This window comes from Neurospora tetrasperma (genome assembly GCF_000213175.1).
Source record: "Neurospora tetrasperma FGSC 2508 unplaced genomic scaffold NEUTE1scaffold_81, whole genome shotgun sequence".
In the NCBI taxonomy this organism is placed as follows: domain Eukaryota; kingdom Fungi; phylum Ascomycota; class Sordariomycetes; order Sordariales; family Sordariaceae; genus Neurospora; species Neurospora tetrasperma.
This window is the reverse complement of record NW_009799179.1, coordinates 7,544,106-7,559,038: the sequence shown is the minus strand read 5'-3', so window position 1 is coordinate 7,559,038 and position 14,933 is coordinate 7,544,106. Positions and strand designations below refer to the sequence as shown.

At 51.4% G+C, this 14,933-nt stretch overlaps 6 protein-coding genes across 6 annotated transcripts; 3 read left to right on the top strand and 3 right to left on the bottom strand.

Annotated features, from left to right (window-relative positions):
- Nucleotides 1-361: 361 nt before the first annotated feature.
- Nucleotides 362-1,448, bottom strand: NEUTE1DRAFT_115093 (uncharacterized protein; the record flags this gene model as incomplete). The annotated part of the gene is made up of 3 exons (XM_009858566.1): nucleotides 362-698; nucleotides 1,055-1,337; nucleotides 1,400-1,448. 3 exons carry the CDS (start codon nucleotides 1,446-1,448, stop codon nucleotides 362-364), a joined length of 669 nt encoding a protein of 222 aa, XP_009856868.1.
- Nucleotides 1,449-3,999: 2,551 nt separating this feature from the next.
- On the bottom strand, nucleotides 4,000-4,960 carry NEUTE1DRAFT_106178 (uncharacterized protein; the record flags this gene model as incomplete). The annotated part of the gene is made up of 3 exons (XM_009858565.1): nucleotides 4,000-4,199; nucleotides 4,361-4,650; nucleotides 4,905-4,960. The coding sequence occupies 3 exons, from the start codon at nucleotides 4,958-4,960 to the stop codon at nucleotides 4,000-4,002; spliced, it is 546 nt and encodes a 181-aa protein (XP_009856867.1).
- Nucleotides 4,961-5,702: 742 nt separating this feature from the next.
- On the top strand, nucleotides 5,703-7,351 carry NEUTE1DRAFT_92386 (uncharacterized protein; the record flags this gene model as incomplete). The annotated part of the gene is made up of 2 exons (XM_009858564.1): nucleotides 5,703-5,964; nucleotides 6,038-7,351. The coding sequence occupies 2 exons, from the start codon at nucleotides 5,884-5,886 to the stop codon at nucleotides 7,064-7,066; spliced, it is 1,110 nt and encodes a 369-aa protein (XP_009856866.1).
- Nucleotides 7,352-9,078: 1,727 nt separating this feature from the next.
- On the top strand, nucleotides 9,079-10,744 carry NEUTE1DRAFT_106176 (uncharacterized protein; the record flags this gene model as incomplete). Its single annotated transcript, XM_009858563.1, has 5 exons — nucleotides 9,079-9,160; nucleotides 9,237-9,532; nucleotides 9,624-9,858; nucleotides 9,927-10,404; nucleotides 10,492-10,744. 5 exons carry the CDS (start codon nucleotides 9,079-9,081, stop codon nucleotides 10,742-10,744), a joined length of 1,344 nt encoding a protein of 447 aa, XP_009856865.1.
- Nucleotides 10,745-11,622: 878 nt separating this feature from the next.
- On the top strand, nucleotides 11,623-12,909 carry NEUTE1DRAFT_50929 (uncharacterized protein; the record flags this gene model as incomplete). Its single annotated transcript, XM_009856644.1, has 2 exons — nucleotides 11,623-12,135; nucleotides 12,232-12,909. The coding sequence occupies 2 exons, from the start codon at nucleotides 11,623-11,625 to the stop codon at nucleotides 12,907-12,909; spliced, it is 1,191 nt and encodes a 396-aa protein (XP_009854946.1).
- A 395-nt stretch (nucleotides 12,910-13,304) lies between these two features.
- NEUTE1DRAFT_53462 (uncharacterized protein) lies at nucleotides 13,305-14,933 on the bottom strand (the record flags this gene model as incomplete). Its single annotated transcript, XM_009858562.1, has 2 exons — nucleotides 13,305-13,837; nucleotides 13,898-14,933. 2 exons carry the CDS (start codon nucleotides 14,931-14,933, stop codon nucleotides 13,305-13,307), a joined length of 1,569 nt encoding a protein of 522 aa, XP_009856864.1.

The window sequence follows — 14,933 nt, the reverse complement described above, 5'->3', positions numbered from 1 at the left end:
TTACGAAGGAAACAACATGTTTAGGTCCCAGAACAGTCAAGTGTCTACCAAGCCATCATCGTTGTTGTGGCCTGCAGTGGTGGGTGAATCAACCAACATTTCAGGACAGGAAAGTGATGCAGGTGTAACATTGCTTCTTCGATCACAAATTTCCAGACATTGCTTGACTTCATTCACACCTGTACTTTGCTCTATCTGTCCCTCATGCCCATGATCAACACCAATGAGACACTCCTAGCCCACGCCACACCTCTTTCGAGATGAACATTCCACTTGCAAAGACCTAGCGAAAACCTCTCAAGACTTACCTAGCCACCCATTTCCCTCCAACATCCCCTCTCACTTTGCCCCTTTTGGCCACCTAAGCCCTAACTCCCTGACCCCCCAACAACCTCTGCACCGCCGCTTCGAAGCCCGCATTCCTCGCCGTACTGAAATCATGATTCCAGTACGCATGCACATCGTGCACCGTGATCGCGCTCGTCGGGCTAGACGGGTTCGAAGGTTTAGTGGGGCTATAAGCAAAAGCAAGCCGGTTGCCGCCGTTGGGCTGGACGTAGCGGACCGCGCCGCCGTCGGCGGCCCATGAGGTGCAGCCCATGCAAAGGGCGGTGAATTGCCAGTGGGTGGAGTTGGACTTGGTGCCGGTTTTGAATAAAGTGTAGGTGGCGGTGGTGTAGGGTTGAGGAGGTGTGTGGCTGCTGAATTGGAGAAAAGGGGGGAGAGGTTAGTAGGTGAAGTTTGCGGTTTTGATTTCGGTTGGTCTGAAATTATCACAGGTACATGTATGCACCCCAAGGCGAGGATGGGGAATATCGATGTGCATTGCATCTATGTCAGGCGCAAGAAAAAAATGTCAAGACAAAGATGAGAAGATAATGCGGGCTGCCAGTTCCCACATAGCCGTCATGTAGGTATGGGAATTGATAATCCGCCCGCATTTTCTTTCAGCACAACATTGCATGTACATGTGAATCCATCCATACGGATGAGAGCCAAAACATTGAAAACCTGTGCATGTGATTGTGCATGTGAACGTATAAGCGTAACTTACCTGGCCCATCTAGACGACAACACTGGTTGATTGTTTGACCCTCGCCAAAAAACCATTAAGGGGTTCTTGGTCATTGAACCGCCCCAAGCAAGCCCGGCCCAGCCGACGTCGTTAGGAATGATCACCTGGACTACCGCGTCGTAGGCGGAGTTGCTGGAGACGTTGCTGGGGATTGCGATTCGGAAGGTTATCCCTCGACCGTCGAGCTTGTACAACGCAAAGTTTTGGGAGTAGGTGAGGCCAGTTTCGGCGTCGTGAACTGCAACAGACTCGGCAGCAGATACTGTTGGGCGCATTAGTGCCTCCCAATTGGGTCCAGTGGATGTAAGGGATTCCTGTTCGTACCGCTGCGCAGTAAGGTCACGATGACCGCGAATAGTAAGTTCCAGAACATTGTCGCTTATAGACGCGTGACGTCCACAAGAGAGAATTTCAACGCTGAGTAGGTGTTAAAAATGCTGAGCGCGGCAACCAGACAGATGAGGGATTGAAAATTTCCTGGTCGAAACCCGGAGAGTAAAAACTGAGCGAGATAGAAAGAATGACGGAAATCATTGCTCTAAAGTATGCGCTGCTGATTCTATGAGTTGACTTGTTGTTCCTGCCAAGAAAGTCAACCAGAGTGAGCTGCCTGTTATCGTCGAGTTGTTTTCCCGGTCGCGGTGATACTCTGGTCAGGATGTCGGAGGCAGATGTGTCGAGCCGAGGGGGTATAGCATATGTACCAATGGGCGGGTGAACCGCGTGATGCCATTTTTATCGTCACTCTTAATCTACAGAACCATGGAGACGTTTCCCCCTCGAGGTGCTCCTTCCAGGTAAAGACCAAAACTGAAGATCGCATGCTGGGCGCTGATGCAGACAACATATTGAGCGTGGGTGAATCCCCAATGTGAAGGCGGCGAGTGGTGGAGAGGGTGACAATTTGGGATACCAACTGACTTTATCCGCAGATTGATGTAGAAGCGACGGCGACATATGAGAGGCCAGGCTCGGAGGTTGAATGGCGGCTGATATTAACATTACACCCCATGATAGCCTCCAAGACCCGCAGATCCCAGAATTGGAAAGATGGGCGTGGCTTTTCCTGGTTTTGGCCAGTGCAGGCATTGCGGGAGTGGAAATTAGAATCAAGATGTCCCGAACTGAACTATCGAACTGGGTAAAATATTGTGCTATTTCGATATGATTCATCTGTGCCTGCATGTTAGCTATACCATTACGTTCAAAATATTAAAGAAGCAAAGTTCGGAAAGACCGTCTTATCTATTTTGTTTGTTCATTGCTTCATCAAAGGCCTTCGGCGGGCGGAGTGTCCCTTGGGATGTGCTTTGAAGCGATTGCAACTTGGTTTGATGATGTGATCCCGAGAACAGAACATGAACTTCCCGGGATACACCACATTGTGTCTTATCCAGTCCTGCCATCTCGAGCTTTGGCAGGACACGTACTGGTAGATGGTTACAGCAGGCTTTCGTTAATGCAGAATGACACTGTGTTGTTGATTGTGGTCCTTCGAAGCATGATGCAGTGATCCGGCATATGCCCCATGCATTTTTATGTCCTTCAACCATGGTAAAAGTGCGGCTCGCGTAAGGCCCTCGAGCTCTAGACCTTTCTGCACTGTTTATCTTGAGTCTGCATGGCCGTCCGGTAGATGATGGCATTCTGCCCTCATATGTCCATGGTCCAGGACGTCGGGTTAGTGGGGGCCTTTTGGCCAGTGTACAATTGCACGTTGACACATGCAATTCTCAGTCTTTGGATTGAACGTGCAGTGAATTGAAATTGACGGTATGGATGTCCGGACCCCCAATGAGTGTTCGGTGTTTCACATGGTCCACGTGTTGTCCTCGTACATGCAAGCCCGTTTTGGTTTTGATTCTCGACTGGGAGCATGAAGAGAGCTGCGAAGGGAAGGGAAGGCGGGAAAAATACACCGGAACCTGTGACTGGTCGACGCTGTGAGTATCCTCCCGACAACCCATGAAAGGTCCTGAACCTATATCTAGACCCGAAAGATTCCTCGGTTGGTACATTTCCGGGCAGGGCTGGGCTGATTCGGTGCCTTCAAAGCTGTGCAGCCACGCGAAAGATATGTGGCAGAGAAGGCTAGTGGCAAAATTGTAGCCACTGTAAGATAGACCGCAAGAACAAAGACGGGCGCAAGAGAGGTTGAAGACTTTCACCAACCGAGGTCTTGTGAGGCACATGAACGATGAAGCCGAAAAAAACGAGGTCATGGAACGTGATAATCCTTGGTAGGTACCAGAGCTAACGACTTGGTGCGACAAAGGCTGCGCAATGGAGCTGCGCTAGAACTGTTGCTTAGGAATTGGGGTATGCAGCGCGCACTTTGCCGTGCAATAAACGCTTTCGTGATGCTGATGATACGCACGTCATGTGTGGTGATAGGTTTGGTCATGGGCGAAAATTGATGTGGGCAATGCCAATTTATACTAAGCACTTAAGCCTTGAATGGCAGGACGCTCGGGGTTGCGATCGGTCTGCTCGAAAATACGCCGTGGCCCTGTTGGTAATGAGTTGACTGGCACCGAGCTTTGTGAAGTGGGCTGGAGGTGCGTCGGCGGCTAGCGATCGATCTCGGCAGCCCAGTGCGCGCTTGAACCGGCAAGTGGAACTGTCAAATGGCCCGGCTCGGCGGGCAGTCCGGCCGGGTGGGGCGTAGAATAGATCCCGTTCGTCGCTCGGTCCGGTGCGGCGGTAGGTACAGTACCTACTGCGTACACTAGAGGTAAGGTACCATTGTGGGGCAGTTCGGATGGGTCTTTCACATGCCCCTAGGTCTGTCTGGCTTAAGGTCCGTTGACAGGAGTGACTTTAACTCCCAGGGCTGCCATGCTCCACCAAGCCTCTCCGGTAGCATGTTAAATGGCCGTCAATGGGCTCATAACTGGTGGCAATGATCCCAATGAGTGAATTTTTTAACAGTCATCATTCATCGTCCCAATGGCATCGCGTTGTTCGCCAAATCGGGACTTGGATCCGGTGACCCAAGGAGGGCACGGGGGGGGGGACGAGGAAATATCGGGTGAGTTTGGTCCAAGTGCACGGTTTACGATAATTTTTCGAGATGGTTTGTGAGTACCTATGCAGTGAAAAGGGCTGGGGCAGTACCGTAGCACTAGCAATTTACTCCACGGCCATTTCCGGTCACACGTTTTGCGGGCTGCTATGGTGGGTCAGTTCTGGATTGTGGGCTTTCCTCGAAATCGAACCATTCTCCCAAAACACAGCAGATTCCAAGCCAATCTCGTTCGCTTGACCTGCTCGACGAAAACACACCCAACCCAATAGAGGTGCTATTCCCACCCTCGCCAGGCCCGAACCCACGGCAAACGGACTGAAGGGATTTTGCCAAGCATTCAATCGAGTCAACGTGCAAATGTTTCTCCGCGATTGACGCCCTCGCGGCGGCTTTCAACGGTTGTTCTCCAATCGGCCATGGCACCTTTTGGCACCTCTCGTCCACCTTCGTTCGTATCCGCTTGACCCATGACTCCGGAGCGCGGTCAACCGCGACTACTACAATCCCCATGACCGAGCACGGCAATGACTGGGAGCAGGATCTCGATCTGCTGCAGTCAGAAACGGCCCATTACCCCCAGTAGAAACCTTGATGATATCTCGCGCTTTCACCACCATCGGGTCTCCGCGCGGTATGCCAATATGTTGGGTTGACCGTCGAGCCACTAACCTCAGGATCTGGGAGCAGCGTGATGCCGTGACCCATTCAGCAAATCCCAATCACAAGTATACACCATATCTACCGCCGTCATTGTGTAGTATCTTTCTGACATGTGAGAAACAAAGATGATCCGGATTTCACCTCGTTGCGCGGCAAAAATAGCCCTCCCAGGCATGCTCGGCATAGCCAAATCCCATTTTGAAAAAGACTCGATCGTAGTCCATATGCGACTTGTTGATGACTGCATGGCAAAGCTTGAAAGCCCATGGCAGTTGTCATGTCAACCGGCGCCGAGCACTCCAAGCCAAAACTTACCCGACCCGGACCCTAGGGGCACCAAAGGTCCTCGATGTCACGTTTGTGCAGAAGTGTTGGGGAGGGTAGGGACAAGCCTGGGCCAGTTGGGACAGGGAAGCAACTTGGGGCTGTTGATGCCGAGGCCACGTCCCGGAGAGCTCCGAGGTCTCGATGTTGAGCCGCTGCCATGCTCACTACTAACTCGAAAGGCCGCCTATGACGGACCACCGGCGTTAAGATGGTACCTCTATGTGCTCTCAGAACAGGGCTCCAGCCGAATACATAGGGGCCCACGGGGTCCTCTAGCCCCTGTAGCGAAAGCTGGCTTTAGCGACTTGAGGTGGACTTTCTATGCACCCTGCCACGCCCACCTAGCCCAGTGCGATCCAGACCTTTTGCCGTTGATAGTTGGATTTTCGGGCGCAATCGTATGACTGGCAGGTGATGCAGATCGCCCGTTATGAAGTGGAATGTATGTCTGCTGCAAATGCAATGCACGCACAGCCCCATGCGGTAGTAGCTAGACGAGCGGGAGTACCTACACGAGCGCGCGTTACCGAACGATTCCGACTCATTTGACTATGTCCCTTTAATATCAAATAGCCCATTGTTCTCTCTCGATGGCATATAGTAGTTGTCATTGCATCACCAAGATCACCCAGAAAACTCAAAACACCACAATCCAGACGCTTGTTCATCACCAGACAAGCCGTCCGATTAAACAGACAACACATCAAACGCTCGGATCGCTACCCCCACAATCTGAATGCAAAACATCAAACACACCACACCCGAAAACAAACACACCTGATTTTGTCACCAGATGGACATCAGGACAACAACCATGGACCAACCCATGGCCTTCACGTCGTACACTACCGTGCCCTACAGCACTGGCCAACTTGTAAGTTAACATGACAACATCCGTTCACAGACTTGTCCATGGCGCAAATGTAGGCGACTAACAATTGTTACAGCAAACCTGCCCTGAATCTTTAACAGACTTCTCGCCAGTTGCCCTTTACGAGGACTTCAACAGCACCGACTTCAATTCCGACTCTGCGGGATCCCCTGTATCGCCCATCTCCCCTGTGCCAAGCGCCACTTCCTTCGGTTTATTTTCGCCATATGGTGATGATTTGTTTAGATGGGGAAAGTTCGAGCGTGAGCACTTTGAGCATTCCCCAGAGTCTGAAGACTGCTTCAAGACTGAACCCTACGACGGAAGCCTCATCTCGACCCTCCCACCTCGGCCTCTTACCGCCAGCCCATCCATCAACCCCGTTGAGCTCTCGCTAGAGGTGCCCACGACAACACAAGACCTTAACTTCAACTTCGAAGGCACAAATACCAACTCGCCACTGTTCCAGTCTCAAGTCATGGGTGTAACACCCCCCTCGCAACGCTCTACCCCGGCTGCCGTTATTGAGCCACAACCACAACAGCAACAACCTATCGAACTTGCTGAGGATGTGAAGCGTTACCCCTCGCGCAACAACCTCAAGCGCAAGTCTTCCTGCTCTTCGTCTTCCGATGAAGAGGAATGTCGCCCAGCCAAGCGCGTCTCCCTATCCCCGCCGCCCAATTCGTCCCACAGCCCACCGACTAAGAAGGAAAAGAGCACTTCTCCCCCCTCCATGACGGCCCCCAAGAAGACGGCCCACAACATGATCGAGAAGAGATATCGCACCAACCTCAACGACAAGATCGCAGCGCTTCGCGACTCTGTTCCATCTCTTCGCATCGCAGCCATGCGCATGGAGAGCGGCAATTACGATGATGAGTATGAGGGCGAGGAAGGGGATTTGAGCGGTCTGATTCCGGCTCCCAAGCTCAACAAGGCGACGATCCTCAGTAAGGCGACGGAGTATATCAGCCAGCTTGAAAGGAGGAATCATGGTCTGGAGACGGAGAACAGTGCACTAAGAGGAAGGATGGAAGGCTTGGAGATGCTTTTGATCAGCCGTGGTGGCGGTCCTACCGGTACATTTGTGTGGAATCAGTAGGAGCGGTTCAGGGGATCATGGAAAGCGGGAAAGAGAAAAAAATGGTGTGGAAGTGGAACTTCAGTTGCATATTACCGGCGCACGGGCGAGGGGAAAAAAATGGGTTGGAGCAATTGCTTTGTGATACCAGCGGGAGTTTAGCGACTTTCGATTGATTTCTTGGAAGGATATCGCTGGGGTGCAACTCAGAAAGACTTGCGGATAGCGTTGAGAATTGCTAGGTTACAGGAACACTCCTCACTCAAATTCGACGTTCAAGGGGCATCTTTGAGCCCCTGTCTACTATACTATCTGATCTTGCCGAACTGTGTTTGTGACACTGAATTCTGAACCCATCACTTTCAATAAGGCATATGCTGCATTTGCCTTCCTTCCATCAATCAAACACTTCCCTAACCCATATCTCTGACACCAATGGTGGACAATGTTGAGATTGCAGGAAAACTATTCGTAGTTCAGTGACGGGGTTTTCCGACTTGCCGCTTCCCAAGCTGCTATCGAGCTGCCTTTAACCAGATTGCACCTTCCTAATAGCTACCTGCACAGCAGTGAATCCTGAAGCTCATGTATGAAAATCCTTCATCGGACTCCCTTAGTTCCCCCTCACGCTCCTTCTGAGGACATGCGGAAAATCTTCCTGTGGGGTGAAAAGCTCTTTTTACCCTGGAGTTTCATTAGTTTCGATACCGAGACCTATCACTAACCAGAGAACGCTATCTCTAGATAATATGAAGACAATGTGGTGAGGATGCGATGAATAGCTGCTGAGCACAGAAGTCATAACGGGCACAAAGTAATATGACCAATCGGCTACAAAACCGACACAGGAGGCATGCGACTCCAGCAGATAGTCATGTGTAACCAATGTAGTCTGAGTAAGTTTACTGTAGCAGATCCGGCAAGAAGGCCACCAGAATCGTAATGTGTACCGAACTGCCATAGGCACTTCGTTCACGACGACAAGAACGATACCAAAGCCACTATGATAAAGACCACTCGCCATCAAACCTGGTGACAGGTCTTTCTCAACGCCACGGATTACACATACTGGGACTAATATAAACACTGGGATCTCATCCCTACCTAATGTTCTTCTGATTTCGATTTCGGAGAAAACAATGTTGGAGAAACTAAAGCGATACTCAAGTGCTGTGGTCATAGCTGCGGGCGACGCTTATCCTGATCGGCTTACTGGATGTCGACGTCTCCGTGGCGTTTGGTACGCCCTGTGCGCGCGCGCTTTTAAAGAGGGAAGCTCAAGGGGGTCCAAATCTCTCGCACTAGCAGGCTTGTGATTTGGGGTCACCTAGCGGCATGAGGGTGAGGAATAGGAGGCATGTGGTGGATGAGACGATGGGGGCCCGTAGTGGAACTTCGTGGGGTTCCCGGCACTGGCGAGGTCGGTGCCCGAGGTGGTGGTGCTCGAGGTAGCGGTGCCAGATAGTCATTTGTTGAAGGGATGTGATGAAAGAAAAAAAAAGGAGAAAGAAAAAGAAGAAGAAGGAGGGAGGGGGGAATGCGCTCATACACACATTGTCGACATGTGACAGCCCGGGGTGCGGTTTGAATGGGACACTGGTAGAGAATAAGAAGAGGGATATGGATGTGAAGAGTATAAGAGGCGGAGGCGGTTGGAGGTACGGACGGCAGGAGTAGAGCCAAAAACGATGGAGTCTACTGTCGCAAAAGAGATGAATGTGTTTATGCCTAGTTGGTCACTCAACCGTCCATGTATGGTGTTTGAGGAGACAAAAGCTTTAGATCTTCAACCAGAGAGACGGAGTGTCGTTGGAATGTGGAATGTAAAAGGCACGTCCCCTCCCGCTCAACGGGATGTGCCTAGTGCCCGTGCTGCGCTCATACGGCATGCATCACCGCACGTCATGAATATTGCATCGATGACGAACTGTAAGTACTGCCCGCGATTCGTCCACCACCTAAAAGAGACGAACGTCACCCAAACATCTGTTATCACTGTTAACCAAAACAACATCAACGCACAACCGACCGCCATGCTTCTGGACGTGAAAGCATCTCAACGCCTTGACTCTAGGGGCAACCCAACAATTCAAGTAGAAGTCAGGACCGCCCATGGTACGTTTCCAACCCACAATTCCCTCCCCGACAAGTTTTGTTCACACGGTGGGCGGCCTGACTAATATATCGCTAGGAACTTTCCGCGCCCTCGTCCCGTCCGGTGCTTCAACCGGGGCCCACGAAGCCGTCGAACTCCGCGATCATGACAAACGCAAGTACGGAGGGAAGGGGGTCCTTACCGCAGTCAACAACGTCAACGAGATCATTGGCCCGGCCCTGGTCAAAGAGGGCTATAGTTCCCGTCGCGACCTGAAGCAGATCGACGGCTTCATGCGTGAACTGGACGGGACTCCGAACAAAGCCAAGCTAGGTGCGAACGCGATTTTGGGAGTGAGTATGGCTTGTGCTAGGGCTGGGGCTGCTGCTGCGGTAATCTCCCCTCCTTGATTTCCCATCGTTTTGTTCCATACCCCCCAGGTTAGGTTGGTTGACAAGAGTGAAACTCCTAAAAAAAAACTAGAACATCCCCCTATACGAGTTCCTTCGTCGAGAGGGCGGCGAAGAAGCCCCTTACATGGTTCCCGTCCCTTTCTTCAACGTTCTGAACGGAGGCAGACACTCCGGAAACGGCATGGCGTTCCAGGAGCTTATGATTGCTCCGACTGGCGCGAAGACCATTGAGGAGGGGATTCAAATGGCGTCTGAGACGTATTGTGCTCTGAAGCAGATAATTTCTGATAAGTTTGGGGCCATTTGTAAGTTCTGTCCTGAACCAAAAGAGTGGATCATATTGTGACGTGAGAATTGATAAGCTGCAAAATAGACACGGGCGTAGGCGACGAAGGCGGTTTTGCCCCTCCCATTACCCAACCCGAAGAAGCCCTCGACTTGCTCACCGAGGCTGTGGCCAAAGCTGGATACACCGATAAGATCAAGTTCGGCATCGACGCGGCATCGTCCGAGTTCTTCAACCCAGAAAACGGGACTTATGACCTCGGTTTTAAGAGAATAAAGGAGGGTGAATCACATTCGGACGATGTCAGGACCCCAGCTGAGATGATGGAGCTATACAAGTCCCTCATCGAAAAGTATCCAATCCCACTGCTCGAAGATCCCTTCGCCGAGGACGATTGGGAGTCGTGGGTCAAGTTCTGCAAGGACTTCTATTTCGAGGAGCTGGTGGGGGATGACTTGCTGGTGACGAATGTGGAGAGAGTCAGGATGGCCGAGAGCAGGGTGGCGTGTAATGCGATGCTGTTGAAGATCAACCAGATTGGAACGGTGACAGAGGCTATTGATGCGTGAGTTTTCGCACCTCTACTTTTTTCCCTTTGATTACCTTTGGGTTGGTAAAGTGATGGTCTTGCTGACTGATTTCTGGTATAAAGGGCGAAACTGGCCAAGAGCTTGGGGTGGGGCGTTTTTGTGTCGCATCGATCGGGCGAAACGACCGACGATTTCATTGCCGACTTATCTGTCGGGCTCTGCACAGGTCATATCAAGTCCGGAGCGCCGTGTCGGGGCGAGCGGGTGGCCAAGTACAATCGGCTGCTAGACATCGAGGCGGAGTTGAAGGAGAGCTGGAAGCCGTGGTCGTATGCAGGCGAGAAGTTCCGGAAGCCGGAGGCTTTCTTTATTTGAAGGATTCTAGTGAGCTCAATGGCTTCAGCTTACTATGGCAAGGATGGAATTGAGCGTCTGGGGCTAGTCACAATACATAGAGGTAGGCATGAGCAGTTCAAAGAATGGCTGGTGGCCGAATTGGGAAAACACCAACCTTAGGTACACGGCAGGGCAGTATACATCACACATATCTAGCAAGTTACCGAACCGCCCACTCATCATTTACTCTATTAGGTAGGCCAATAAGTAGATGGAATTGCAACGAACCAACGGACCCTAGTATGGCTGGCTGGGTAGGACATTGAAATCAAGTGATAACGAGGAAATTGTCCACCCCGGAATGCACCACGCTTTTGCGGGCTGCCTCACCTTCCTTAAATACAGGAGGGGTGTAAGCATCGCCGAGGTAGGTAGCTATACCTCTAGGTAGCCCCGTCCTGTGCAGAGCCTGTGTAATGCAGCTGCTAGCGGTATATCCGTTGAAGGCGTGCCTGACAAACTCCGTGGGTGATGCTACCTACCTACTTTAGGTACCTAGAGGTACCTATCTCCATTGCACTTGCATAACCTGACAAGCAAGCCGTTCGTGTTGCGTTTCCTTGCTTAGAATGTGCATCCAGTTGCATACACCTGCCGTAGTACGCAAGCCGTGGCATTACTTCAAATAATTGTGGCGAGTGTCCTCGGCATTTGACCTCAAACCTCTTTCTTTCCCCCAGCATCAACCCCGGCCATATTAGTCAACCACTCTTCTTTGCTGAACCAGCCAGGCCATCATCACATATTACAAAACAGCTAGTCAACAGAGTCGAAGAACCCAGTTTGACTCATCCCCATCTTTTATATCCGTCATTGACATTCCATTATTCTTCAGCCAGCGGTCACCCATCAACACCATGCTCAGCACATATGAGGAGGCGGAATGCCCAGGGGACACTGTGGCGTTCCACACCGATAGATTACAACGCAAATACCAAGCACAGCTCCCAGGCTCATCAGAAGGCTTTTATGACCTTCGCATCGACTACACGCCCCGCCCCCATGCATACAGGACCCTCCGTATCCGCGCCGGTCTGCCACCAAGAACGTTGAGGTTTGGCGTCAAACCTTCCACCGAGTTTGAGCTCGCATACTGTTGTACCATCACTTTCACGCCCTCCCGCGCCATTCTCGATCTCAGCAGACCGTCCTCTGAAGCTTCTTGGGATTCAGAGAGTGAATATGAGTCAGACCCCCCAGTTGATCAGCTCAGCAGTTGCTCTAGTGGCGGTGTTCCCCACGAGATTGAAACGGAAAACACCATCATCGATTCAAGACCATCATCACCAACAAACTTCGAGTCCCTCGAAGTCTCTTCTTCTGTTTCGATTTCGGACCGCAAAGGCAAGGACAGAAAAACAGGCCGCGACGTGCATCACGCCCAAGCCTGGCCTCCTACCGAGATAGAAATCGACTTCGAACCCTTCCCCGTAGCCTTTGGTCGCATCATTTGGGACTGTTCCTAGTGCTACGAGATCGCCGAGCTGCATGCGGATATGGAATACGGGGGTAATAGGCTGATGGATCTGATTCTCCGGTACTTCTTGGATGTCATTTCACTGCATGAGGCGCAGCGTCCAGAATTAGGCGACAGCGGTTGGGGACGGGAGCGGGAGCCGACGGTTGTGGTTATGGCCAAGAACGACGACGCTGATAAGAAGTTTTATGCCTCACACGGGTTTGTGGAAAGTGACGAGGCATTGGAGGTGAGTGACAGGGCCATCGAGAGTCAGGTTTTGAGGATGGTTTTGAAAGAGGGTGTGATCAGAGCGCTGGTGAACAAGAGGAACGAGGAGCAGATGGATGATGAGGATGTTTGGACCAGGAGGCGTAGAGAGTACGAGCAGATATGGATACAGGCTGGGGACAGGCGAAGAGATGAGCGCCGGGAGGAGATCTTGAAGGAGTCTCTGTGTCTCTCGGAATATATTTCGGGAGATGAATGCCTGGAGACGAGTGTGGGGGTGTTGTGTTCTGTGCAAGATACGCCAGGAGATGGTGCGAAGAGAGCAAAAAGCTTACCCCTACGACTGCATCCCATGACTCATATCAAAACGAGCGAGGAGCAAGGTGGCAGGAGAAAGAGGGCCAAAAGCGTAGCTGTATCTGTCACGAGCTCAATCGGTCGCAAAGAGAGAGCTTAAACAACTTGAACAGGTTGTCAGTTCTCGTGCCTCTTTTTTTTTTTTTTACTTTTTTTCTTTTCTTTTCTTTTCTTTTCTTTTCTTTTTTTCCAAATGATGGGCTTGTGCTCTAGGCTAACACATTCGTTGGCGAGGCCTTCGTACTTCTTCAAGGTGAAGCCCAGAAACTAGCGAGATATTGCGGATGATAGATCACGTACATTATTTCCAACTTGGAGTTTGTCTAGCACACGGGAGGCCCACGGGGCAGAAATCGGACGAACACGTTCCTTGGAATGCCAAAGCCACAGGTATTTCCTAGACATAGTCAACAGCGCATAAGAGAAATCATCATTCCCATAATCTTGCTATATGCACCTCTTGGGTTAACAATACGTACCGAAGAGATCCTCATCTCAGTCGACACCTTCACTCTCAATAACGTATTTTTCAAACTGCCTTGCTCCAACCTTCCTCTCAAATAGAATATCCAATTCTTCATACGTCCTCCCGCTCGTCTCCGGAACCCTCAGAAACGACCAAACCAGGCACATCGCAGTAAGACCCCCAAAGAAGAAACCCAATTTCCCCTGCATGTTCGCCTGATCAGGGTTGATCATATAAGGAATTGCAACCGTCATCACACAGCCAAGAGCGCCTTGAGCGGCAGTCGCCAGGGCAATACTCTTGGATCGCACCCTGGTGGCGCTGGCTTCGGATATAATGACGAAGCAGACGGGGCCGACAGATATATCGTAGAAGAAGTTCCATACTAGCATCAGTGAGGATTCGGTCCAAATAACGCCACTGGGCCGGCCAGGAATGCAGTCGAGAATGCCAATAATGATTTGAAGGACGACGAGGACTAGGAGGCCGGTGTTGTAGATCTTTCGGCGACCGTAGCGGATTAACAGGGGCCAGGAAATGATAGTGCCGAGGAAGCCGACGGCTGTAGAGAAATGGGTTTTTAGCATGAAGCAGTGGAGGGATACCGAGCCAAGTGCCTTACCTAAAAATCCAATTCCCATGTCAAATGCTTCGTCGTTGTCCAAACCAGCGAGCTGAAAGAAATACGTCCCATAATTGATCAGGTAAATCCCACTCAGGACCTGGGTACAATAAACACCCATGGAAATTTCCGTCCTCCGGAGATTCACTCCCCTAAAGCAATCCCAATAAGTACTCCCCATCTCCAACTCCTGCTCCAACCGATCCGTCTCCACAATCACTGTCAACGTCTTTCCCACATCAACCTTGTCCGATGCCAGCCTACGCAGCACCATCTCAGCCTCATCCAGTTTCCCCCTCCGTACCAACCACCACGGACTTTCCGGCACCCACGCCAGCCCCAATAGTATAACCAAGCACCAAAACCACTGCAGCGCAAACGGAATTGAATACGCCCAATGATTGCTCAACTTGCTCGTTCCAGCACATACTGCGTTCCCCAACAACTGACCAATAACAAAGCACAAGTTCACATAGCTCGTCAACACCCCCCTAAGAGCCATCGGGCACACCTCGGACGAGTAAGCAGGTGCAATAACGGCATAACACCCCAGCACCAGACCCCCCAAAAGCTCACCTACCAGCAACACCTGCAGCGAGCGGGCGAAAAACTGGATAAAAATAAGACAAGCCGTCAGCGCCACACAAGTCCCAAAAGTCCACTTCCTCCCGAACCGCTCCATCGGGTATCCCGCAATCAAAGCGCCGACGACTTGACCCACGGGATTACCCATTGAGAGGCCGGTTTGCCAGGGCGCGCTGATGATGCAGTCATTTTTATAGAGATAGCCAAAGTCTTTGCGGAATTGCGGCATGGCGTACAAGTTGCCCAGGAGCTGCGGGTCGAAGGCGAGCATTATGACGCCCATGGAGACGAAGGCGGACCACAAGATGGCGGAGGGGTAGAGGGTGCAGGCTTGGAGAAAGGTTAGGGACCGTTCGAAGTGGATGGCTTCGTCCAGGCCGGTATCATGGTGGACAAGTGCTTTGATATCCTTGCTGGTGGCATGTGCCTTGTTGTTGTTGCCTTGAGCCAT